The sequence below is a fragment of the Amphimedon queenslandica genome, unplaced genomic scaffold (genome assembly GCF_000090795.2).
Source record: "Amphimedon queenslandica unplaced genomic scaffold, v1.1 AMPQUscaffold_13506, whole genome shotgun sequence".
NCBI lineage: Eukaryota > Metazoa > Porifera > Demospongiae > Haplosclerida > Niphatidae > Amphimedon > Amphimedon queenslandica.
This window is the reverse complement of record NW_003546258.1, coordinates 386,886-412,291: the sequence shown is the minus strand read 5'-3', so window position 1 is coordinate 412,291 and position 25,406 is coordinate 386,886. Positions and strand designations below refer to the sequence as shown.

At 39.1% G+C, this 25,406-nt stretch overlaps 3 protein-coding genes across 3 annotated transcripts; 2 read left to right on the top strand and 1 right to left on the bottom strand.

Moving 5' to 3' along the window:
• Nucleotides 1–37: 37 nt before the first annotated feature.
• On the top strand, nt 38–3,414 carry LOC100640193 (ubiquitin thioesterase ZRANB1-like). The gene is made up of 7 exons (XM_003383903.3): nt 38–1,082; nt 1,382–1,584; nt 2,045–2,116; nt 2,173–2,371; nt 2,424–2,668; nt 2,889–3,076; nt 3,153–3,414. The coding sequence occupies exons 1-7, from the start codon at nt 76–78 to the stop codon at nt 3,336–3,338; spliced, it is 2,100 nt and encodes a 699-aa protein (XP_003383951.1). The 5' UTR covers nt 38–75; the 3' UTR covers nt 3,339–3,414.
• A 102-nt stretch (nt 3,415–3,516) lies between these two features.
• On the top strand, nt 3,517–15,956 carry LOC105316625 (deleted in malignant brain tumors 1 protein-like). Its single transcript, XM_020008783.1, has 47 exons — nt 3,517–3,626; nt 3,676–3,849; nt 3,906–4,082; nt 4,135–4,317; nt 4,365–4,529; nt 4,573–4,764; nt 4,814–5,146; nt 5,197–5,373; nt 5,425–5,592; nt 5,644–5,817; nt 5,866–6,024; nt 6,072–6,470; nt 6,518–6,691; nt 6,760–6,933; nt 6,981–7,151; nt 7,202–7,360; nt 7,418–7,801; nt 7,855–8,016; nt 8,072–8,248; nt 8,303–8,470; nt 8,526–8,693; nt 8,742–9,027; nt 9,081–9,261; nt 9,515–9,689; nt 9,739–9,912; nt 9,960–10,133; nt 10,184–10,357; nt 10,435–10,602; nt 10,652–10,831; nt 10,886–11,056; nt 11,099–11,263; nt 11,313–11,489; nt 11,644–11,811; nt 11,867–12,034; nt 12,102–12,260; nt 12,313–12,711; nt 12,766–12,939; nt 12,994–13,167; nt 13,215–13,385; nt 13,436–13,594; nt 13,659–14,036; nt 14,085–14,252; nt 14,304–14,471; nt 14,523–14,690; nt 14,744–14,899; nt 15,193–15,484; nt 15,562–15,956. The coding sequence occupies exons 1-47, from the start codon at nt 3,572–3,574 to the stop codon at nt 15,743–15,745; spliced, it is 9,204 nt and encodes a 3,067-aa protein (XP_019864342.1). The 5' UTR covers nt 3,517–3,571; the 3' UTR covers nt 15,746–15,956.
• Nucleotides 15,913–25,405, bottom strand: LOC100639939 (scavenger receptor cysteine-rich domain superfamily protein-like). The gene is made up of 28 exons (XM_011411669.2): nt 25,286–25,405; nt 25,070–25,234; nt 24,827–24,991; nt 24,608–24,766; nt 24,369–24,542; nt 23,915–24,088; nt 23,519–23,857; nt 23,301–23,474; nt 23,059–23,229; nt 22,745–22,912; nt 22,525–22,686; nt 22,021–22,407; nt 21,794–21,970; nt 21,576–21,743; nt 20,923–21,090; nt 20,632–20,790; nt 20,204–20,575; nt 19,977–20,141; nt 19,753–19,926; nt 19,526–19,693; nt 19,321–19,476; nt 18,846–19,229; nt 18,586–18,750; nt 18,351–18,530; nt 18,080–18,247; nt 16,686–16,844; nt 16,309–16,636; nt 15,913–16,264 (listed from the first exon to the last, which is right to left on the bottom strand). Exons 1-28 carry the CDS (start codon nt 25,335–25,337, stop codon nt 16,072–16,074), a joined length of 5,574 nt encoding a protein of 1,857 aa, XP_011409971.1. The 5' UTR covers nt 25,338–25,405; the 3' UTR covers nt 15,913–16,071.
• Between the last annotated feature and the right edge of the window lies 1 nt (nt 25,406).

The following is a 25,406-nucleotide window of genomic DNA, read 5'->3' as shown; positions in this document are numbered from 1 at the left end:
GGGTAACGTTAATTTCAAATACCGTATTGTCCTTATTATCAATTTTTTAAGTAAAACGGTGCCACGCCCAGAAAGATGGCTCTAAACACGAAATGGGACTGTCCTCTCTGTACTTACCTCAACTGGAGCTCAACCGCCAAATGCGTCCTCTGTGGCTGTAGCAGACCGACCTCTGGGACCATAGTACCGCCCAAATCAACAATAGCCAAGTTTAAACAGACCACACAGGCCTCTTTATCAATAAAACAATCACCAACTCGGTCTCCTACTTGTATAAAGGCGCCTACTAGTGGGGCAGGGGCCGCTCCAGAGACCAGGAGACGTTCCCAGTGGTCGTGCAGCGAGTGCACGTACCTCAATTGGTCAAATTCCTCAGTTTGTACAATATGCGTGACGCCTCGTAACAAAACAGCCACTCCCTCTTCTCAACCAGCCCCTCCCACTTCTTCTCATCGTAACGTCTCACAGTCTTCCTCTATATTTGATTACGCTGGCACTAGCGAAGCCACGCCTTCTCTCGAGCCGATAAAACCTTCGAAAACCTCAAAACATAACAAGAAACTAAGTCCCCAATATGAGAAGAAGCTGGCATCTTCTTCAGTCTCCTCATCAAAGAAATGGACGTGCCCGATTTGCACGTACGAAAACTGGCCTCGCTCCTCGAAATGTGTAATGTGTAAGACTGTACCGAGTCCTACGCTGCTACCAGCTGGGGCTGTAGGTGACAGGGAGTTTGATGATTTAAATGATCATGTACAAGTACCAACAGCTATCAGTCCTTACTCTACAATGGAAAAGCATCAGTCAACGATCGAACGTCACTCATACGAGACTCTCCTTCCCTCCTCCTCCTCCTCTTCTGAAGATGAGCTTATTAGACAGATCAGGAATAAGTTCACGACACTTGACTGGTCGTTCCTTGAGGCTTGTCGTGGGGTTCTCTCTCGGGATATAATGGCCGTCAAAGCTTATCTTAAGCAAGGAGGAGACAGAGGGAGGCAGTTGACGTCTGATGAAGTTCTTGTATTGAACGAGCCGTCAAAATTCACAGTTGGATCGACTCTTGTGCATCTTGCTGTCAGGTATTATTAGAAATAATGAAACCATTGTTAGTGTACATGCAAGTGTATAATTGATGTAACATTATGTAATGTTTTACAATTGAAATTTTAATAAGTACTACATACATGTGCATGTAGATACATGTATTTTAGGGTGACTTTAATTAGTTTTTGACATTGGAATTTTAAAATTGGAAATTTGGAATTATTAGGTACAACAATCTCTAGCCTGTTAACAGATAAGATTAGAGGATTTAGTACTAACAATTAGAGTCACTTTGAGACATTCTGATTGTCTCTCCTCTTCCCCTCTCCCTCAGATTCCATCAGTCGGACATCCTCTCATATTTGCTGACACCTGCTCCAGTTGAAGCAAGGAAGAGACTTCCTTCACAAGCTAATCCTGATCTAGCGACTGAGATTAGAGAGTTAGTTAGTCAGTCGTTGGTGTCTTGGTATAATCCTGGAGGAGAGTGGACGTGTCATTACATTAACCAACTGACAACGTTCCTGTTACCAAGTGGTGAGTATGATTAATTTTAGTGTGTAGTAGTGTAATGTGAGTTTGGCCAAATTTCACCGAAAAATGAAAAGTAGAGAATTTTTTATTTTTATATTTTTCTGATGCATATACATGTACTTACGCTGCGTAGAAAGTTTGAGCTCATTCCGATAGAATTTGGATTTTTTATGAATTTTTAAAATTGCTCAAAAATTTTGCCAAAAATGAAAAGTAGAGAATTAACTATTTTTATAATTTTTTTTTTATTTTTATTTTTTTTTTGTACTTATGTTGTTCTTCCAAGTTTGAGCTCATTCCAATTAAAATTTGAAATTTTTATAATTTTTAAAGTTGCTCAAAATCTGACCTGTGCTATGCATGTAGTACAGGGTATTTAATCAAAAATGGCTAGGAGAGAATACTCCATTTTTATCGCACTTTGTACTTACATCTTTTGAAGGTTTTTATTTTGTATTTGTAGATATATCTGATTTCAATGTTTCCGTGACTCAAAAGATATTCGAAGAGATTGTCGACCTTGATGTACAAAAAGGTAAAAAAACTTTTATGATTCACAATATGTACACCCTCACTTTCTTTCTATCTCAGAATTACAAGAGGAAGGCCCTGTTATTAACTGGTCTAACGAGATTACTAATAATCTTCAAAGTCGTCTCTATCCGCTCTGGAACAGAACTGCTGGCGACTGTCTCCTTGACTCCGCCCTCCAGGCCACGTGGGGTGTCGTAGATAGAGACAACCATTTAAGAAAAGCACTTTCGGATAGTTTAAAAAACGGCTCATCAAAGTACGTAATAAATTTGATTTAAATTTTGATAAGATTTCTTCAAATTTTTCAGATTTTTTGAGTACTGGAAGGAGTCAGAGCTATCACACGCCCACGCACAACAATTCAATATCGAAGAAGAGCAACTCAAATCTGATTGGTCGGTTATACTCTCCTCCGCTGATCGTCAAGGGAAGCCACTGGAACAGATTCATATCTTTGTATTGTCACATATACTACGGAGACCAATTATTGTGTACGGGGTGAAAATGGTTAAAAATTATAGAGGAGAACAGCTGGGGCTGGCAAATTTTGAAGGTATTATGTTCTAAGATCTAACAATGTACATGTACGTGTGATATTTATGTTTATTGTTTGTTGTTTATTATACTTATCTACTCTTGTTATTATTCAAAAACGAAAAGACTAAAAAGAGAAAATGTGACTCTAAACAAGTTATTATTATTATTATTATTATTATTATTATTATTATTATTATTATTATTATTATTATTATTATTATTATTATTATTATTAGGTGTATATCTTCCTCTCCTATGGGATTCAACCTTTTGCTGGCGAGTCCCCATTGCTTTGGGATACACAAGAGGTCATTTCTCAGCTCTCGTTGGAATGAGGAGCTCGTGTGACAATCATGTGACATACCTTCCACTAGTGGACTGTGATTTAAAGCCACTCCCAGTTATGTTTGTGTCACAACACGAAGTATGTCACTAACTATACATATATGTACATATACACTTCATTTTCTTTCCCCCCCCCCCTCTCTCTCTTTCTCTAGGTGAGTGGCTCTTATGAAGACTTGGTGAGGGATTATTGTGATTGTCATGTTACTCTTGGCGGGATCCTAACGGCGAAGCAATCCTTCAGTTCATTGGAGCAGGAACCAATTCAACTGACCTCGCTAGTGGCAGACTGGTTGGACAAGTTTGTCAAGTTAAACAAGAAACATGATTCACCGTTGTAGCATAAAACACAATGTAGCCTAGATTTATTGTATTGTCAGTTTGTGTCATTTGATCAATCATGAATTTTTAAATCAATCCTAACAAACAAGAATTGAATATCATTAATTTGGACCCACCCAAAGGTGACTTGCATGTACATATAAAGGCATCACTGAATATCGTTAAGGAGTTGTTTTTCAGACCCACCCAAAGTTCTGTTCTGTGTGTGGTCCTTGTAGCTAGCACAAGCAAAATGTCTGGAAGAGCTGCTGTTCTCTTTCTTCTTGCTCTCTTGTACCTCAAAGCAGGTGAGGGTTGTCAGTAGTGTGTAGTGCAGATAAAGGAGTTATTGTATAGTAGATGGACAGTCGTGCAGTCCTCAAGGAGCATTGAGGCTAGTTAATGGAGCTGGTAGCTATGAAGGGAATGTCCAAGTGTGCAATCAAGGGGAATGGGGCTATGTCTGTGGCAACAGCTGGAGCAGTAATGATGCTAAAGTAGTCTGTCGTCAATTGGGATACTCTGTCTCATGTAAGTTGGATCATTAAGAACTATGCAGATCAGTCTACATTGGGTATGTTCCACAGACTACAGATACTACGTATATCGACGTTCTTCATACTATGGCTATGGTAGTGGAAGGATTTGGTTGGACTATGTGTATTGCTCTGGCTCAGAAACATCTCTCCTCAGCTGCAATAGGGGATACAGTCTTGGGACTTATTACTGCAACTATGGAGGACTAGCAGGAGTATACTGTCACTGTATGTCATGCTATTAAAATAGTTTATTATAAGTTGATTATCTTCATAATAGATGGCGGTGGTAGCTGCACCAATGGTGCTCTACGTTTGAGCAATTTCTATACAAGCAGCTATGGAAGGAGTGAGGGCAGAGTGGAGTACTGCAACAATAACGTGTGGGGAACAGTTTGTGACGACTACTGGGGCTCACCTGACACTCGTGTAGCTTGCCGTCAATTAGGATTCTCAACAACTGGTGAGAAGCAACAAAGTAGTTATGCTTTAGTTAAAAATTCACTACAGGAGCCTCTTATTATTCTGCCTATTACTTTGGATATGGATACGGGAGTATTTGGTTGGACAATGTTCAATGCTCTGGATCAGAGAGTGCTCTTAGTCAATGCAGCAAGAACTGTATTGGATGCCATAACTGCGGCCATTATGAAGATGTTGGGATCAGGTGCTATGGTAAGGCACTGCAAATAAAATCTTCTATTATTATTAATATTAGCATATAATACCACTTCTTGTGCTTCTGGCTCTGTCAAGTTGTACAGTGCATTTAATCATCCCAGCAGTGAAGGAACCATACTCTACTGTCTTAATGGCCAGTGGACTGCAATCTGTTATTACAGTTACTACTATGGAAGCTGTTACATTGGAAGGACCGTCTGTAGACAGATGGGCTATGGTGGAGCATTAGGTACAAATATAAGCATTAATTGTGACGTATTAACATTTTATTTTAATAGCTCTACGTACAAACTCTGGATTCTACTATGGCTATTACTACAGGAATGATGCCTACTATCGTCGTTGTTACAGCTCTTATACCTCCCTCTCACAATGTTCTGCTTACTCCTTTTCCAGCTGCGGCCAGTACAATGATGCACTGGGAGTTGTGTGTGCTGCAGGTAGCAGTGGGTCTTCATGTACTTCTGGATCTGTGAGACTTACTGGAAGCACCTCACCTGGTGAAGGACGCATTGAGTACTGCTCGTCTGGTAAATGGTCCCCAATGTGTTCTCTTAGCACAGCAACTGCTTCACTTGTTTGCAAGAAACTCGGATATACAAACTACACCTGTGAGATATTAAGATTAGTATTATTATTATTATTATTATGCATTTAATAGGGGCTTCAATATATAGTGATGAGAGATACGGTCGCAATGGAACAGTTAGCAGTTTCAGCTACCTCTCTTGTAGCTCATCTGCCAATGATCTTTCTGATTGCACTGAAATCACTCAAGGAAGTGGTTGCTTTGTATCAACAGGAACTTGCTATAGAGAATATGGAATTAAATGCTACAGTATGTGAAGCCAATACTCTTATTATTACATGATAATGTTAATACTTATAGCTCCTGGTGAATGTACTGATGGTCAATCAAGACTGGCTAATGGTACTTTGGAACAAGAAGGACGAGTTGAAGTTTGTGTTAACGGAGTTTGGGGCGGAGTCTGTCGGTATGGGTTTTACAGCACTGATGCCTTTGTATTCTGTAACTCACTTGGTTATGATGGCCCATGTAAGTCCATTTGATACAGTTTACTTTTATTGCCTATTTGATTGCTGGCAGATCCTACCTATTATTATAATGGGTATCTACAGTTTGGATACAACACTGGCCCTATTGTGTGGTCTTATCTTAGCTGCCAAGGCTGGGAAAAGGACCTGTTTGCTTGTTCAAAGAGCACCTACACTCAGTTCTCTTGCACTGCTAATAATCTTGCTTCAGTTACCTGCAAAGAAGGTATTATTTACAAAATTAAAGCAACATTTTAATTTTTTTGATGACTAGCATGCACCAATGGTGATGTTAGGCTGGTTGGTGGTCCTTTTGAGAATGAAGGAACAGTTGAAGTTTGTTATAACAGGCTGTGGGGGCTTGTTGCTGACTCTGGTTGGACTGCTGCTGACTCAAGGGTTGTATGCAATCAATTGGGCTACACTGGAGGAAGTAGGTTATAGATGAAGTGTCTAATGATTGCTAACTTTATTTTCCAGTTGCTACTCCTGTTCACGGCTCGAAATATGGCAAGCCAAACAAGACTATTCAATTCAGGGATGTCTCATGTGTTGGGAATGAGCTCAATCTTGCCGAATGCTCAAAAACAATATTATATCTTTATTATGGTAGACAAGCTCTTGCCGGTGCTACTGTAGCTGGTGTTGATTGTATCTATGACGTACCTACCCCTCCACCTTGTGTTGCCAAACCAGTTCTTAGTCCTGGCTCAGCCTGTACTACAGGTACTGTGAGACTTGTTACAACCACTGGGTCTGTGTCCTCTGATGCTGGCAGAGCTGAGTATTGCTACAATGGAATGTGGACACCATTTTGTAACATGGACACTAAAGTAGGATCTGTCATCTGCAGGCAAAGTGGACATTCAGTTTATTCATGTGAGTATAGAACAAGATCTAATATGACTAATTTTTTCCATTTATAGGGGCCAGTGTTGATGTAACTGGATCAGACTATGTTTTCTTGTCAAATTATTCTCTGTTCAATAATATCTCATGCACTGGGTCCGAGACTAATATCAATCAGTGTACATTCAATGACTCACCTAATGACTGTACTCCAAACTGCCCCAGTAGTAACATAGTTGTCAGATGCTTTGGTAAGCTCTCACTCATCAACTTTTTAATATTACATGTATTGTGTGTGTGTGTGTGTGTGTGTTCATAGAACCAACTTCTGTTAATTGTAATGAAGGATCTGTCCGTCTTGTTGATGGTATTATTGAAAATGAAGGGCGTGTTGAGTTCTGTGTCAATGGAGTCTGGGGCAGTGTCTGTACTGATGGCTGGGATAAAACTGATGCTCATATAGTCTGTACTCAACTGGGTCATCCTGAACTAGGTGAGTTTGGAGAATTAAATTGAATGTGTGCATGTATTTTTATATAGAGCCTAGACTGTTTACAAATTCTTATTTTGGTGATGGAGACTATCCTATTATTTATTCCAATCTTGGCTGTGGTGGATGGGAGAGCAATGTTATTACAGAATGCAAGAAGGACACTTATGGCAACTTTACTTGCTCAAGAGACAACGTCGCTGGAGTCCTTTGCGGATATGGTTAGTAACACAGAAAAATTATTATTTTGAAATACTTTTCTCCCTGATAGCATGCAATGATGGTGATGTAAGGCTAGTTGGTGGTAACTCTCCTAATGAAGGAACCATTGAAGTCTGCTTTGAAAACTTGTGGGGTCTTGTTGCAGAACCAGGCTGGACACAAAGTGATGCTGAAGTAGTTTGCAAACAACTGGGCTATTCTGCTCAAGGTAAATATCTAAAAGCAAAAGTATTACTATATATCTATTTACTAATGTTTTGTATAGGGACTGTGAGTAGGACTGGGTCCTACTTTGGAAAACCTGCAAAGACAATTTACATATCTGGTGCACAGTGCACTGGTACTGAGCAGTCACTCACTGAGTGTATCTATTCAACATACTCACTTCAACAAGGGAAGGACCTTCTTGCAACTACTGAAGTGGCTGGTGTCACTTGTCCTTCCCTTGCAACTACCTGTCTACAGAACAGCAGCTCAATGATAAGTGGAACTTGTACTGACAAAGCAATCAGGTTGAGTGGATCCAACTCACAAAATGGTGAAGGGAACCTCCAGTACTGCTATCAAGGAAGTTGGACTTCTTTCTGTAGCCTTGGACCCAATGAAGCTGTTATTGCCTGCAGACAGTTAGGATTTGACAGCTCAGATAGTAAATCAAGTTTTCCATATGCAATCTATTTACTGTATTTTGTTGATATATAGTTGTGTCTGTGTTTGATGATGGAAGATATGGGAGAATGCTGAACAATACTCAAGTGGCTACATTCAATTGCTCTGCTGGGAGGACAGAGCCAACCCTCACTGCATGCCCCATGGATGAAACATGTCAAAATTGCCAGAACCCAGTTGGACTCAAGTGTTCTGGTGAGTATTGAATAATATATGTACTGTATATGTACATTGGTGTATGCCATTATAGTCCAAGTACCTACTAACACTTGTAAAGACAATGATCTTCGTCTAATGAATGGAGGAATTGCACAAGAAGGACGCGTTGAGGTCTGTTACAACAATGTATGGGGCTCTATTTGTGGAGATGGCTTTGATAAGAGTGATGCATATGTGGTCTGTAGGGAACTAGGATTTGGTGATCATGGTAAAGAAATGATACACAATTATACTAACACTTATGTGTGAATCATTTATATAGAGCCATATGCTTATACCAACTCTTTCTTTGGAGCTGGAAGTGGGCCAGTCATTTACTCTAATTTAGGCTGCAGAGGATACGAGAGCTCAATTGACAACTGTGCTAAGTCAGCCTATGGTACATTCAGTTGCTCTCGTGGCAGTATTGCTGGAGTTGTCTGCCAAGACTGTAAGTGAATAGAGAAAGATTCTAAGTCTATTATTGTTGCATTGTTATTGCACAGCTTGCAGTGATGGTGATGTCAAGCTAGTTGGAGGCACCCAGACATCAGAAGGAACAGTTGAAATATGCTTCAATAATCTGTGGGGATTGATATCAGATTCTGATAATAGCTGGGATGACAATGCTGCTACTGCAGTCTGTAACCAACTGGGATACACTAGTGGAGCAAGTAAGTCTTTCAAAATTATTATTCGATGTTTTTATTTATATTTCAAAGACCCTAAAGCAGTCCATGATTCAGAATATGGTAAACCTAACAAGACTGTACATGTCTCAAGGACATCTTGCACTGGAAATGAAGTTAAGCTTCAGAACTGTACTCTCAATCGTATCCCCCCAGATGAGGGAAGGGATCTCTACCAATATGTCAAAGTTGCTGGTGTGAATTGCTATGGTGCTGACAGTGTGACTAGCAATACTGGTGGTTTATCTAGTTCAGCATCTACTGCAGGAATAACTGTTCTTGCAATCATACTAGCAGCAGTTGTACTGGTCATCATCATGTAAGCTTTACAATAATACAACACTTAAAGTTTCATTCATTGTATCTTCATAGCCTCATAGTTGTTATATTCTTCCAGTCAAAGAGGAATAAAGCTGGTCGATTTGAGAGGAGGATTGATGGATTTGGAGACCCTCATACTACTGCAATGGGATATCATGATTCTAAGAGTTTAGCTGATTCCAGGAGTGTTGCTGAAACTATTCCTGAAGATTTGTATGATAGAGTTCCCAACTAACCAGCCACATTATTAACACATACAAACATGCACATGCTACTGAAACTGAGCTACATGTAACATATAAACCTGCTTTTTATTGTGCTGTATTGCTGCATTATAATAACTTTTAAAATGTAACGGTTTGATGTAGAATATTTATATATTTTGTCATGCAAATGTTAAGGTCAGTTTTTTTGCTGAGTTTGCTTTGTTTTTCCTAATAACAGCATTTTGACACTAAAATCAATTTAATTCATGAGTCTCATGATCTGGATTTGATTGCATCTTCTATCCATGTAAGGCATCTCTGAATATCATTGAGGAGTTGTTTTTCAGACCCACCCAAAGTTCTGTTCTGTGTGTGGTCCTTGTAGCTAGCACAAGCAAAATGTCTGGAAGAGCTGCTGTTCTCTTTCTTCTTGCTCTCTTGTACCTCAAAGCAGGTGAGGGTTGTCAGTAGTGTATAGTGCAGATAAAGGAGTTATTGTATAGTAGATGGACAGTCATGCAGTCCTCAAGGAGCAGTGAGGCTAGTTAATGGAGCTGGTAGTTATGAAGGGAATGTCCAAGTGTGCAATCAAGGGGAATGGGGCTATGTCTGTGGCAACAGCTGGAGCACTAATGATGCTAAAGTAGTCTGTCGTCAACTGGGATACTCTGTATCAAGTAATTCAACATGTGTGAAAACTTGAGTATTGATATTTCCTTTGTAGATTCTCAGCATTACAAAGCTCGTAACAATTACTATGGGTTTGGTAATGGAACTATATGGCTGGACTATGTATACTGTGACAGCTCAGAGTCAAACCTCCTCAGTTGTTCAAGAGCTTACCCTATTGGTACATATTACTGCTCATACACTTATATGGCTGGAGTTTATTGCCATCGTGAGTTCATAAATTAATAAAGTCATTTATAATTCAATATGCTCACACAGAGCCTGGTAGTTGCACTACAGGGGCTGTACGTCTAAGCTCCTTCAATTACAGTCCAAGAAGTGAAGGTAGAGTTGAGTACTGCTACAACAATCAGTGGGGAACAGTCTGTGATGACTACTGGGGTAGTCCTGATACTCGTGTTGTTTGCCGCCAGTTAGGATTCTCAGATTCTGGTAAGCTATTGAGTTGAGTCTTATAATACATAGCAAACTAATGCATTCTCCTTGAGCTTTATTTATCTAATTTTTAGTATATAACACACGTACTTATGCTTACTTCTACTATGGTTATGGGATTGGTAGCATATGGCTTGATGATGTTCAGTGCTCTGGAACAGAGTCCTCTCTTTCTCAATGCTCTAAAAGGGTCAATTCTCATAACTGTAATCACTATGAAGACATTGCAGTCCGCTGCTATGGTATGATGCATGATTCTATCCTCACCATATTATGTCATTGAATTAACAGGTAGAGATACAAGTAGCTGTACCAATAATGATGTTCGTCTATGGAGTGCATATGGACATACTGATCAGGGTATCATGCAAGTTTGTGTCAGTAACTCTTGGAGGTCTGTCTGTGATTCCTACTACTCTTGTTACGTTGCTAAAGTCTTTTGCCAGCAGCTAGGCTATGCAGGAGCAGTTGGTATGATGCATAAATCATTATTTTCAAAATAATTACGTAAGTGTATACTCGCAGGTCTAAGGGGCAATGCTGGATACATGTATGGATATTATTACGACAACTATGCATTCAGATACTACTGCTTCAGCAGCCATACTTCACTGTCTCAATGCTATCGCTACTCCTACAGTACATGCAGTAGCTACACTAGAGCATTGGGAGTAGCTTGTGTTGGTGGATCATCAGGTAAGTGCTTTATACCACATCATTAATAATAGTTTCCAATAGGAAGTGAATGTACTAATGGTTCTGTTCGTTTAACTGGTGTTGGAGCTACAGCAAACTCAGGGAGAGTTGAATACTGCTATCAAGGGACTTGGTCACCATTCTGTTCACTTTCTTCTAGCACTGCTAACCTCCTATGCAAGGCATTGGGCTATACAAAATTCAGCTGTGAGAAGCAATAATTTTTTAAATTATCAAATCGATGATACTATTGTAGGGGGAACTGTTTATAATGATGAGAGATTCAATCGCAGTGATGCTAAAAGTCTTTTCAATTATATGTACTGCAGTACTGGAGCCACACAACTTAGTGACTGCACTATCTACACTAAAGGAGGAGGCTGTTACCTATCAACATCAACCTGTTACAGGGAATATGGTCTTCGCTGCTACAGTAAGTCAATAATATGCAGACATTTTCATAAATGAGCCCAATCACAAACTTTTGAGTTAAGACTTTTAAATTTCGACCTATAAGACAAGTTTTTTGTCACCTTCTCAGCACTTGAAGGTGCTACAGTAATCACAAATGCTTAATTATTGCACAGATCCTGGTGATTGTACTGATGGTCAAGTGAGACTTGCTAATGGTACTATACAGCAAGAAGGACGCATTGAGGTCTGTATCAATGGCGTATGGAGCTCAGTCTGTCAATATGGATTCAACACTATTGATGGCTATGTATTCTGCTCACAACTGGGCTATGATGGAGCTAGTAAGTATATAAATACAATTTGATGCAATGTTTTATATTTCCTTTTATTTCCTAGGCCCTTCCATTTATTATAATTCTGTTTTTGGTCCTGGAAATGGTCCAATCGGTTGGAGTTATATTTACTGTCAAGGATGGGAGACCTCAATACATGACTGTTCCAAATCAGTCTACCCTAGCTTCACTTGCTACCCACAATACACCATTGGAGTAACATGCAAAGAAAGTAAGTTTATTCTACATTAATTAATAAACTATTGTTATTATTATTATTATTATTATTATTTCTGTAGATTGTGACAATGGTGATGTTCGTCTTCTTGGTGGTGGATTTGACAATGAAGGAACAGTTGAAGTTTGCTATAATAACATTTGGGGAGTTGTTTCTGATAACGGTTGGACTGATGCTGATGCCAGAGTTGTATGCAATCAACTTGGATACACTGTTGGAAGTAAGTGACATTGATGCATCAATAATTAATTCTATTATCATCATTGATACAGTGGCAACTCCTCTATTGAACTCTTACTATGGCAAACCAAACAAGACAGTTCATTTCAGAGATGTGTCTTGTACTGGAAATGAGCTCAATCTTGCTGAATGCTCCAAGACAGTTCTATCACTGAGTAATGGCAAACTAGCACTAGCTGGTACTGAAGTAGCTGGTGTTGATTGTATCTATGATGTACCTACTCCTCCACCTTGTGTTCCAAAGGATGGACCCACTTCAGGTAATGAATGTACTGCAGGTTCTGTGAGACTTGTTACATCAACTGGGTCTGTGTCCTCTGATGCTGGCAGAGCTGAGTATTGCTACAATGGATTGTGGACACCTTTTTGTAACATGGACACTAAAGTAGGATCTGTCATCTGCAGGCAAAATGGACACACTGCTTATTCCTGTAAGAAATAATTTTATAAATTTATCTTTAATTTTTTCAAATACTAATCCTCAGGGGCAAGTGTTGATGTGACAGAAACAGACTATGTTTTCTTGTCAAACTATTCTCTCTTCAGCAACATATCTTGCACTGGATCTGAGACTAACATAATTTACTGTCAATTGAATGAGTCACCTGATGACTGCACTCCAAACTGTCCTTATAACAACATTGTAGTCAGATGCTTTGGTAATTAAGAGCTGCACAATATTTTTAATATTTTTTAACCTCTCCTTATAACAGGTAATGCTGGTACATCATGTACTGAAGGATCTGTCCGTCTTATTGATGGTCTTGTTCCCAATGAAGGACGTGTTGAGGTTTGTGTCAATAGTGTTTGGGGCAGTGTCTGTACTGATGGCTGGGACACAACTGATGCTCATATAGTCTGTACACAACTGGGTCATCCTGAGCTCCGTGAGTTTCTGAAATGTATCACATCATGTTAAATATTTGTTCTTTAGAGCCTAGACTGTTCACAAATTCTTATTTTGGTGATGGAGACTATCCTATTGTTTATTCCAATCTTGGCTGTGGTGGATGGGAGAATGCTCTCAGTGCTTGCAACAAAGATAACTACAATGATTTCTTCTCATGCACAAGAGATAATGTTGCTGGACTTTTGTGCGGAGCAAGTAAGAAGGATTGATATGAGTGCTTGAATTTATCTCTTATTATTTACTAGATTGTGCTGATGGTGATGTGAAGCTGGTTGGTGGCTATGGAGCCTACGAAGGAAGTGTCCAGTTCTGCTTTGAAAATATTTGGGGTCTTGTGGCTCAATCTGGCTGGAATTTAGCTGATGCTCAAGTGATCTGTAGACAACTTGGTTATGAGACAGCAGGTAAGTTTTAATAAAAGTTCCATGAAATCAAATGCTTACTGTATGTACTTGCTCTTTGTCATAGGTACCCAGTTCTTCACTGGTCTAGAGTATGGAAAGGATGCTAGTACTATCCTCCTATCTGATGTTGATTGCTCAGGGACAGAAGGCTCACTTGCAGACTGCACATACTCTTCAATGTCACTACCAGCAGGAAAGGCAGCACTTCAGGCAGCAACTGGTGTAGCTGGTGTAAGGTGCTATCATCCTGACAACTGTGTGACACCAGTTACTGGTGGATCGGATTGTATTGATGGACAGTTACGTCTGAGTGGTGACAATGCACAGAATGGCGAAGGAAACCTAGAGTATTGCTACATGGGGACCTGGTCCTCATTCTGCTCACTGGGAGCCAATGAGGCCACTGTTGCCTGCAGGCAGCTTGGATTCACTGTCACTGAATGTAAAGAATAATATTTATTGTATATATGATTATTTTTTATTGTCGTAGTGGTGTCTGTTTTTGATGATGGAAGATATGGCGGCTCAATTTCAAATGTGAGCCAGTTCCAGAACTTTACCTGCAGCAGTCAGAGGACAGAGTTTAGCTTAACTGAATGTGCTTTGGTTGATGATTGTCAGTCAAAATGTCAAAATGCAATTGGAATCAGATGTTCTAGTAAGTTTTGATTTTATAAATGATTTTAAAAATTCAAATATAAATTCGTAGCTCCCAGTGATTGTATGGACGGTGATGTTCGCCTTGTGAATGGAAGCATTGCACAGGAAGGACGTGTTGAGGTCTGTTATAACAATATATGGGGCCCTCTGTGTGGAGATGGCTTCGATCAGAGTGACGCATTCGTAGTGTGTAGGGAACTAGGACTAGGAAGCCATGGTAATGCAAAATTACATCTATCAACTCTTTTAAAAAGTGTTTTATTAATAGAGCCAACTGCATACACTAACTCTTACTTTGGATCTGGAACTGGTCCAGTCCTTTATTCCAAGCTTGGCTGCAGAGGATACGAGTCCACAATAGTTGACTGCTCCAAGTCAACCTATGGTGATTTTAGCTGCACTCGTGGTAATATTGCTGGAGTTACCTGCCAGGACTGTGAGTTAAATCTCAAAATATAGTTCAACTTTTTTATTTTCAAAACATTCCAGCTTGTTCTGATGGTGATGTACAGCTAGTTGGAGGCAGCAGCAACTCTGAAGGAACTGTTGAGATCTGCTATTACAATTTCTGGGGACTAGTTGGAGACTCTGGCTGGAGCAATAATGCTGCGAATGTTGTTTGTCGCCAGTTAGGATTCACTAGAGGTACAGAAAAATTTTTTATTATATTTTCTGATACATGCTGATGTCCTTATGCTATTTAGAAATTTTTTGTGATCTTTCCGACAAATAATTTTTGAGTTATGAGCATTTTTAAAATGAGCAATTTTTGAAAAAAAACAAAGGCTAGATCTATATTTCATAATTTTTTTAAATGGCTCCAAAATCACTTCAAATTTTTATTACATTTTCTAATGCATATTTATGTAGAAAGTTTGAGCCATTTCTAACAAATAATTTTCAAGTCATAAAAAATGTTATTGCAATACTGTGTATAGGTGGTATGGCAAAGACGAACTCTTTCTACGGGAAACCCAACAAGACGGCACAAGTTACCACTGCCATTTGCTCAGGATCTGAATCCACACTCGATGACTGTGACATTGAGCGTGTTCCAGCTGAGAATGGTAGAGATGTTGCTGCAGCAATACAGGCAGCTGGTGTCATGTGCACGACATCTACTGTTGATAATCCTAGTGGTTCCACTGGTGGACTCTCTGGTAATGGAGGAGCTGTTGGAATTAGTGTTGTTGCTGTGTTCTTGGTTGTAGCAATCATAGTAGTGATTGTGTAAGTTTATATGCAAAAACACTCCATATCAGCTATTATACTCTCATTATGACTAAATCCTCTGTTTCTTATTGCAGCCTCATTGCTATCATAGTACTCCAGCGAAAGAGTGGCGATAAGAACATTGCTACAGGACCTGGCGTAAGGATGTCTGGATTGGAAGAGAGGGGAGTACAAAATCCTCTTGCTATGGATGAGGAGGAACCTGATTTTGCCACGTCTGACAACGAAATGATAATTGAAGCAATGGGAAAAGAATAAGAACTTTTTTATTACATAAAACATGCACAAGAACACATAAGCTTAACCTATACTGTTAATATAAGCTGCATTGTATAAGCCTAATCTTTTCCTTGTTAGATTATGCATTTAATAATTAATTTTTTTGCTGCTTTTTGCATAAGAGTGTTGCTTTACTATTTGAGATGTTTTATAGTTTGTATTGTTTTTTATTATTACAATAAAAACTGCAGCATTTTGTGAACAGCTTCTGCACATTGCAAACAGCAGTGAGTTATATGCATATCATTATGTTGGGTGTATGTATGTATATGTAAGTAAACTATAATGTGTTATTGGCAAATAAGTTATTGGTCCTTCTCTCCTGGAAAGTCAACCATTCCTCCAGCAGAAGCTGAATAAGAGACCATGGAGTCTCTGTTCTTATTGACTACAGAATATAATGGCATGTCGGATAGGTCTGCATTAGCACTGGTGGTCTTGAGTATGTCTTCGGACTGTCTGCCCTTTTGATAAGCATGATAAAGGACACCAAACAATCTGAAGTAATAATAAATGATTAAGCAATGTTTGTCTTAACTTACAGTACAACAGAGAGAATTCCAATTACAATCAAAACTCCAAAAATACCGGTCAGCACATAAAGTGCATTTTCAGATGATATTGCACTAGCAGTAGCTGTAGCACCCAGGCCTGTTGCTCCAGCACTTGAAGACATTTGAACCGTAGAGGTAGTTATATTGGGCAGTGGACAGTGTACACCAACTACAGGCTGGTTAGTACTGCTGGGACTGTTTATTGGTAGTTTATAGGCTCTGCATTGAGAGATAGAGGTTTCACTACCAGTACAATAGACACTGTTCAAGTGAATGGTCTTCATTGGATTGTATGCATTCATTATTGGAGTTGGATCTAAAACGCATTAAAATAGAAGGACTGCTGGTAATAACAAAGTACTTACTATCAGTCATTAAGTTGACTTGTCTGCAGACAACTGCTGCGTCATTAACACCCCACCCAGTCTGTCCAATGAGACCCCACAGGTTATCATAGCAGACCTCAACCGTTCCATCTCTTCCTGTAGTACCATTGACTAGACGCAAGTCTCCATCAGTACAGCCTACAATGACAAGATAGTTGCTTCAAAATCTGGTCAAAAATCTATACCATGAAGGTATTTTGTAATAATGATTTCAGAGAAATTTTTTGAAGAACCATGGCCTTTGCTTTTTAAAAATTCGCTTGTTTTCAAAATGGCTGTAACTTAAAAAATTTAAGTCGGAATCAGCTCAAACTTGCTACACAGCATAAGGACATCAATATGTATTCAAAAATGTAATAAAAATTTGGGGTGATTTCAGAGCCATTTTTTGGAAAAACCATGGGCTATAATAGCCTTGGGTATTTTTCAGAATTTTGGCATTTTCTTAAAATGGCTCTAACTCAAAAAATTGAACTCAAAATCAGCTCAAACTTTCTACACAGCATAAAGACATCAATATGTATCAGAAAATGTAATAAAAACTTGGGGTAATTTTGGAGCCATTTTTGGAAAAAACCATGGGCTATATATAGCCTTGGGTATTTTCAGAATTTTGCCGTTTCTTTGAAATGGCCATAACTTGAAAAATTGAAGTCAGAATCAGCTCAAACTTGCTACACAGCATAAGAACATCAATATGTATCAGAAAATGTAATAAAAATTTGGGGTGATTTTGGAGCCATTTTTTGGAAAAAACCATGGGCTATAGCCTTGGGTATTTTTCAGAATTTTGCCGTTTCTTTAAAATGGCCATAACTTGAAAAATTGAAGTCAAAATCAGCTTAAACTTGCTACACAGCATAAGAACATCAATATGTATCAGAAAATGTAATAAAAATTTGGGGTAATTTTGGAGCCATTTTTTGAAAAAAAACATGGGCTATAGCCTTGGGTACTTTTCAGAATTTTGACGTTTTCTTAAAATGGCCGTAACTTGAAAAATTGAAGTCGGAATCACCTCAAACTTGCTACACAGCATAAGGACATCAATATGTATCAGAAAAAGTAATAAAAATTTGGAGTGATTTTAGAGCCATTTTTTGGAAAAAACCATGGGCTATAGCCTTGGGTATTTTTCAGAATTTTGGCGTTTGTATAAAATGGCTGTAACTTTAAAAATTTAAGTCGGAATCAGTACAAACTTTCTACGTAGCATAAGAACATCAATATGCATCAGAAAATGTAATAGAAAATGGGGGTAATTTTGGAGCCATTTCTCCAAAAAAACCCATGGGCTTTTTTAAAAATGAATTTTTAAAAGTTGCTAAAAATCAGGCCCTGTATTACACTTGTGCTGTTAGTGCATAGCTTACCATCAGCACATAGTATTCCAGCTGTGTTTCCATTGTTGCAAGTGAAGCTTGGATAGCTGTCTTTACTGCAGGCAGAAAGACTTGTTTCAAATCCTTGACAGCCAAAGTTTGAATACACAATCGGTACATCACCAATTCCAAAGGCAGAGTCAACAAATGCAGTACTTGCTAAATAAGAAAATTATAAAAATAGTAATACAAAATAACAAAAAAACCTCATGCTCATAACAAAATAACATTTCATAAAAAAATATTTATAGTTTTTTCTTACCAGCATTAGCATATCCTAATTGCTTGCACGCAGTGAGTGCATCGGGTCCATCCCAACCATCAGGACAAATCTCTCCCCACAAGCCATTAACACACATCTGGACTGCTCCCATTTGCTGTATGGCACCTCTAACTAGCCTAATATCACCTTGCTGGCATGTTGTACCACCACTGCCAACACCTGAAAAAAAACATTAAATATTAGTAATTTGTGAGTGAGTTTCATCTTAGCATACTGAAGCATCTTAGTCCAATGTTGCTTGCACAAGTAGGCACACAGCCTCCACTGGTGAAGTTACATTGAATCAATGAAGACTCAGAGCCAGTGCAAGATGAGCTAGTGAATGTACTGTAGTTGTATCCGCTGTTACCAAGCTCTCCATTAGTGAATATCCTACCATCTATTGTAACAAAAAATAAGCACTTGTTAATAGAATGCACAGTCAAGCATCAATTTAAATCTAACTGATTATATACATCATAAGCATTTACGCACAGCTATATTGAGTGAATCCCATCTGTCTACAAGCTACTTGGGCCACCTTTGAGTCAAGCATACAGAAAGGAGACCACGTGCTGTTATAACAGTACATTAGGACTCCTCTATCAGTAGATGATCCAAGGAATTTAACATCTCCAGTAGAACAGGTAACTCCAGTTTGAGAAGGAGTGACTGAGCATATAGTTGGAGGGCTGGTTGGTGGGAATGGAGTGCAGGTGACACCTGCAACTGTTGCAACACTTTGAATTGATCGTCCTACAGTGTAGTTGTACGAAGTTGAGGAACAGTTTCCAATTGAGAGCTCAGCTCCACCACAATTATAGTCAGTGGTTAGTATAGGCCGGCTGGCTTTCTGAGCATTTGAATTAGCAACGGCATCTATAAGATATATTTATAATTATCATTGCAAAAAAGCTGTACATGTAAGTTTTTAAATAATCAATGCATGTATTAGTAGTCATAATTTTACTTAATCTATCAAAGCCGAGTTGAGAACAGACAACAGCTGCTTCGGAATTGTCCCAGCCAGAATCACCAATCATTGACCAGAACCCGTCCTGACATACAAGGACAGTTCCAGCTGTGTCAGTACCGCCATACAACTGAACCATTCCATTAGTACAACCTTTAAAATATGACATAAATAATTTATAGAATAAATTATTGGTGCTTACCATCTCTACAGGCAATTCCTACGACGTTTCTACGAGAGCAGCTGGACCATGGATACTGGCTCTTACTGCAGCTATCAATGCTGGCCTCCCATCCACCACACATCACATCAGAATATACAATAGGGCCATTGCCATCTCCAAACATTGAGCCAGTGTATATGTATGGCTCTAGAGGATGAGCAAAAATTAAAATGCAATTTATTTTAACAAATCAAAATAGCTCTTACCTCCAATGCCATATCCTAGCTGCTTGCAGACGACAAGAGCGGATGATTTATCAAATCCCACATCACATATGCTGCCCCACACTCCATTGAGACAATATTCAACACGTCCTTCCTGCTGTATGAGGCCGTTGGTAAGCTGTACAGCTCCACTAGTGCAAGGGGTAGAAGGTGGATCTAAAAATTGATCATTTACTTTAATTAGTGCTGGATTAGTAGGGGCTTACCCTGGCATATTATTCCAAGAGGATAAGCACAAGTTGTTGTACATGTGCTCTCAACAGTGCAAAAACTGAATGAGGTTGGATTGACTGCTCCAGTGCAGTTGATGTATTGGAAACTGCTTGTGTTAGGAGTCAATCCATATCTACCATCATCAATAATTGCAGCCCCTGGAATAGTTAATTTATAATATACATGAATAAAAAATATACATATTAATTATCAGGCTTACAATCATAATTGGTGAACCCCAACTGACGACATGCTACAGTTGCCTCGGATGGATCAAGCTGACAAACAGGAGACCAGTTTCCATTATAACAGAATCTTAGATTACCGACTCCATTTGAGCTACCACCAGTCGTTTGTACGGTATTAAATGTGCACTCTGATCCTGGTACATCAGAAGGTGGTATACAGTTTGATGGAAGACAAGAAACACCAGCCACTTGTACTTGAGGTAGTAGTGTCTTCCCTTCACTTAGTGAGTAGAATGTATAGGCACACTGATCAAGTGCAGTCTCATCTCCAGTACAATATACATCACTGAGCATGATAGTCCTGTTATTCTTACCATACTTAGACCCTATACTACTAGCAGCACCTTTAATGGTGATATTAATATAATGTTGGAGTTATTATATAACCAATGTGGCTTACCATCAGTTGAGAATCCTAGCAGCTTACAGATTAGCTCAGCGTCTTTGTCACCCCAGCCTGAGTCGGCTACCTGGCCCCAGATGTTGTCAAAGCAAACCTCAACTGTTCCTTCAGTGTTCTTGGAGCCTCCGACCAATCGAACATCTCCATTCTGACAGTCTGTTACATGATTCATAATAATAATAGTAATAATAATACAATAATGATAATAATTATGCAGTAAATTCATTATAGAGATTGCAATAAACTAACTAAATGTTTATAGCTATTTCAAAGTTTGCAACCACTTACCATATCCACAGAGTGCTCCTGCAACTCTATTTCTAGGACAGCTAAAGCCGGAGTATTCAGTCTTAGTGCAATCAACAATAGAGCTCTCAGGACCAACACAGCCCATGTTGGAGTATATGATGGGGTAAATACCATCGCCAAAATGAGAACCAAAGAATGCAATTGGTTCTATAAAAAAACAAACAATAATATAACTAATGAATTTTTGTAATTAAGGCAATTTACTATCTTCACTCAAGGTATATGCATCAAATAATTTAATGAAATGAAAAATTTTTTCCTAGCCAATTTTAGTCTTAAATATTCTGTACTATAGCTAATATTTAAAAATCATAAAAAATTGAATTTTAATCGGAATGGGCTCAAACTTAAACACAACACAGGTACATGTACATGTATCAGAAAAAAATATAAAAATTGAGAATTTTTACTTTTACTTTTTGGCAAAATTTGGCCAATGATCCTGTAGGTACAGGCCAATTTTTGAGCAACTTAAAAAAATTTGTAAGAAATTTTATTTCTATCAAAATCAGCCCAAACTTTCTACTTAAGGCAAAAACATATATATGCATCATGAATATGCATAACTCAAAAATAAACCTCTTGAAAAATACCAGTAATACTATAGTTCTATGCAGGTTTCATTGCTCTACCTAGTTCAGGGTGTCCTAACTGCTGACAGACTACGTGAGCATCAGTTGTATCCCATCCATCATCACAAATAGTGCCCCACACTCCATCACGACAGACTTCAACACGTCCTTCATTCTCAATGATGCCATCAACCAAACGAATAGCCCCATCAGTACAACCAGTAGTATCTGAAAATGAAGCATCATCGTGTGGCATAATGAACTCAATATTGACTTACTAAAGCATCTAATCCCAATATTAGCCCCTGGACAGTAAGGATAGCAGCTACCAGTAGCTGCATTCACAATACAAGAAGCTAGAGTTGAAGTTCCAACAATTGAAGAACATGTAATGTTCTGGAAAAGACTGATGTTGCTGCTGGTACCAAATTCACCAGTAGTGACAATACTAGCATCTAATAGGAGGACAGTCATAAAGTAATGGATGAATGTAAAGATTCCTTACAAGTATATGCATTGTAGTTGAGGTTCTTGCATGCTACAGCAGCAGTTGTTTCATCAAGGGAACAGAATGGAGACCAGAGTCCAAGATAGCAATATTCCAATCTACCTACTCCATTGACTCCTCCTACTGTATGAACCTGACCATTGATACAATTAGTAGCTGAAAAGTCTGGTGATGCAGTGACACAAGCTGGTTGAGTAGGAGGCTCTGGTTGGCAGTCAAGGCCAGCTGCAGAAGCATTGGCGTAGAGTGTTTTACCAGCATTAAGAGTAACAGCTGTCTTTGAGCATTCACTGATGGAGTCCTCAGTACCATCGCAACCAACATTGAGGAGATGCACGGTTTTATTGGGTCGGCCATAATAATTATCATAACGAGCTATAGCATCTGTAAAAAAAAAAGAAAAATAATAATGTATTTACAATAAGAATGGATGAGTTATTCTGTTACACGGTGTAGATCATTATATTTTTTATGAATAAGAGGTGCTTTATTTTTAATTACTTGTTGGGTCAAATCCTAGTGATCTGCAGACAACTTTAGCATCATTATTGTCCCATCCAACCTGACTGATGATACCCCAGAGGTTAGCATAACAGACCTCAACTGTTCCCTCATCTCCATCTCCATCACCACCAACTAACCTTACTTCACCATCCTGGCAATCTTTATGTAAAGAAATAAGAAATAAATCCCACAGGTTCCAGTATGCATTAGTTATTACCTTCAGCACACAATACTCCAGCAATGTCAGACCTGAGACAGTAGAAGTTCAAATAGTCTCTCCTAGTGCAGTCTCCCAGACCTGCTTCCCATCCTTTACACTGTACTACTCCCCACACGATTGGGTATATCCCATCACCATAAAAAGAATTAGATCGAGCAGTGGGAGCTGCATAAAAATAATATAAGAATTAAATTATGTTTTAAAATATATAGATTATAAAAATCCTATAAAAGTAAAATCATGCACAACTATCTATGATATATAAATTATTTTTTTAGAAGCTAAACTCTCTCTCCCTTCCCTCCACTTACCTACTGCACCATTGTATCCTAACTGCCTGCAGACAATGTATGCGTCTATTTGTCCCCAGTTGCTGTCACAGAGAGTGCCCCACACTCCATTATAGCAGACCTCAACACGTCCCTCCTGCTCTATACTACCATCTACCAGTCTGACAGTACCTTCATTACACATACCAGGATCTGTGGAGTGAAAGAGAGAGAAAGAAAAGTTAGTAGTGCTCTCTCTCTCTCTTTCTCTCTCTCTTTCTTACTGAAGCACTTCATTCCCCATTCAGTAGGGCAGGTAGCAGGAGTACAGGCAATACTATGTTGTATTTGGCATTGAGTGAGTGAGCTCTCGCTTCCACTGGTGGAGCATACAAGGAGCTTAAAGTCACTAGCAATAGAGCCTACACCATATCTCTCATCACTGAATAATGAAGCATCTATGGAAAGGAGAATAATTAATCCACGATTATAAAAGACATACAATTGTATTGAGTGTATCCAAACTGCTTGCAAGCAACGGATGCGGTTTCATCTGCAAGCCAACAAAATGACGACCATTGTCCCTCATAGCAATACTCAAGCCGTCCTTCAGAAGCATCGCTGCCTCCTTGAAGACGAGCAGTCCCATTGACACAGCCATGAGTGGGTGCAGCTGCACAGCGGAGCCCTACAGACTTATGTTGAGGATTGTTGCATGATGCATCGTATGTTTGTGGACACTGGTTGAAGGAGGTCTCTGATCCAGTGCAGGCATATTGATACACACGATTGAACTTGAAAAACCCATAAATCGTATCAGCATTGTAAAATATGTTGATATCTACAGTATACAAAAACCAACACTAACACTGCCTGCATAGAATTATATAGTGCTTACTTATTGAAGAGTTGTAGCCAAGTTGTCTGCAAGCCACTTTAGCATCGTTACACCAGAAGCCATGATTGCATATTGTACGCCATTGACCTTGAGCATTACACACTTGAAGGAGACCCTCTGATGGCGGAATGTTATCATAAGCACTGTATAGCTGCATGTCCCACTGAGTACAAGCTAAAATAGGTTTTAAAATGGAAGGATAGAGTAATTTACACTTTCTTGATGCATAATTGATACCCTTACGGCCACATTAGTCAATTCTGATTGAATTTTATGGAAAGTTATGCTAATTTCTGAAAGTGACCATGCACAAGTATTGTTGGCTTTCAATTTTTATTAAATTTTAATGCCCTTATTTGAAATTTTTGGATCATAGCTGTTTGGAAAAACCCATTGACCATTATTATAGTCTGTGCATTTGCCCATTAATTGCAGTATTTCCTATAATTCTTACGTGGACAGATGACAACAGCATCACTGTTGTGATTGCAGCCTGGATTGTTAGTGAACAAATTCCCACTGCAGTTAGCCAGTCTTGACTCTGTCCCAGTACAAGCAAGATTGTTGCCCCAAATAGGACCAAAAGCTGGGAAATAGCCAGAAGTTGCAACAGACTGATTCTGAGCAGCTATAAATTTAAAAAATCATTTTCATGATGTCACATTGTTTTACATAGCAATAGAAGCTACAGACCTGCCGTGGGGTATCCTAACTGTCTACAGACAACCTGGGCCTCAGCTTGGTCCCAATTATTATGGCAGATTGTTCCATAAGAGCCTGAATGGCATAGGAAGACGACACCCTGTCGACTGTTTCCAGTTCTAACTAGATACATGCTGCCCTCAACGCAAGCTGATGAGGAAAGAATAAAATAATAGTATTAAGAACATTAATGTATTATTGGTGTCTTACGTGGACATCTGAGCCCAGCATCTTCATTATGGCCACAATTATGGACACCATAGGCATTCTTGGGGCAGTTACTGATGCTAGTCTCTGTTCCTACACACTGAACATTGTCCAGCCATATCCTTCCACTTCCCTGACCAAAATAAGCATTTCTAAAACCAACAGCACCTGGAGGGAGTAAAAGGAGAGGAGGGAGAGAATTAGAAGAGATCTGATAATGCTTCTTTCTTTGCAGTTATAATTTACCATCAGTTGAATATCCAATCATACGACAGACAACTTTGGCATCATTGTTGCCCCAGTAGTCATCACAGACAGTTCCCCACTGGTTGTTCCTGCAGTACTCCACTCTTCCTTCACGTCCCTGAGTGCCACCTACAAGTCTCACAGAGCCACCGCCACATGCAGATTCTGTCAAGAAAACAGGCTCAAAATATTTCTGCAAGTGACAAAATGGCTTACCTCCAATATGAAAGAGAGCTAAAGCGCAACAGAGAAAAGCAAAAGCCTTCATGACTAAACGCTGGCTCTTGTTGTTTCCACGAAGCAACAGCACCCCCAACGATAGACACCCACCGAATTG

Coding starts and splice junctions, on each gene's coding strand:
- LOC100640193 (XM_003383903.3), top strand. CDS start 76: ATGGCTCTAAACACGAAATGGGACTGTCCTCTCTGTACTTACCTCAAC. Junction 2,372..2,423: donor TTAAAAAACGGCTCATCAAA/GTACGTAATAAA, acceptor CAAATTTTTCAG/ATTTTTTGAGTACTGGAAGG. Junction 2,669..2,888: donor GGGGCTGGCAAATTTTGAAG/GTATTATGTTCT, acceptor TATTATTATTAG/GTGTATATCTTCCTCTCCTA.
- LOC105316625 (XM_020008783.1), top strand. CDS start 3,572: ATGTCTGGAAGAGCTGCTGTTCTCTTTCTTCTTGCTCTCTTGTACCTC. Junction 3,850..3,905: donor ATTGGGATACTCTGTCTCAT/GTAAGTTGGATC, acceptor TATGTTCCACAG/ACTACAGATACTACGTATAT. Junction 10,603..10,651: donor CATTGCAGTCCGCTGCTATG/GTATGATGCATG, acceptor TTGAATTAACAG/GTAGAGATACAAGTAGCTGT.
- LOC100639939 (XM_011411669.2), bottom strand. CDS start 25,337: ATGAAGGCTTTTGCTTTTCTCTGTTGCGCTTTAGCTCTCTTTCATATT. Junction 23,475..23,518: donor TGGATACACTCAATACAATT/GTATGTCTTTTA, acceptor TCCTTTCCATAG/ATGCTTCATTATTCAGTGAT. Junction 16,845..18,079: donor TGGAATACTATGTGCTGATG/GTAAGCTATGCA, acceptor TTGTCATTGTAG/GCTGTACTGATGGAGACTTG.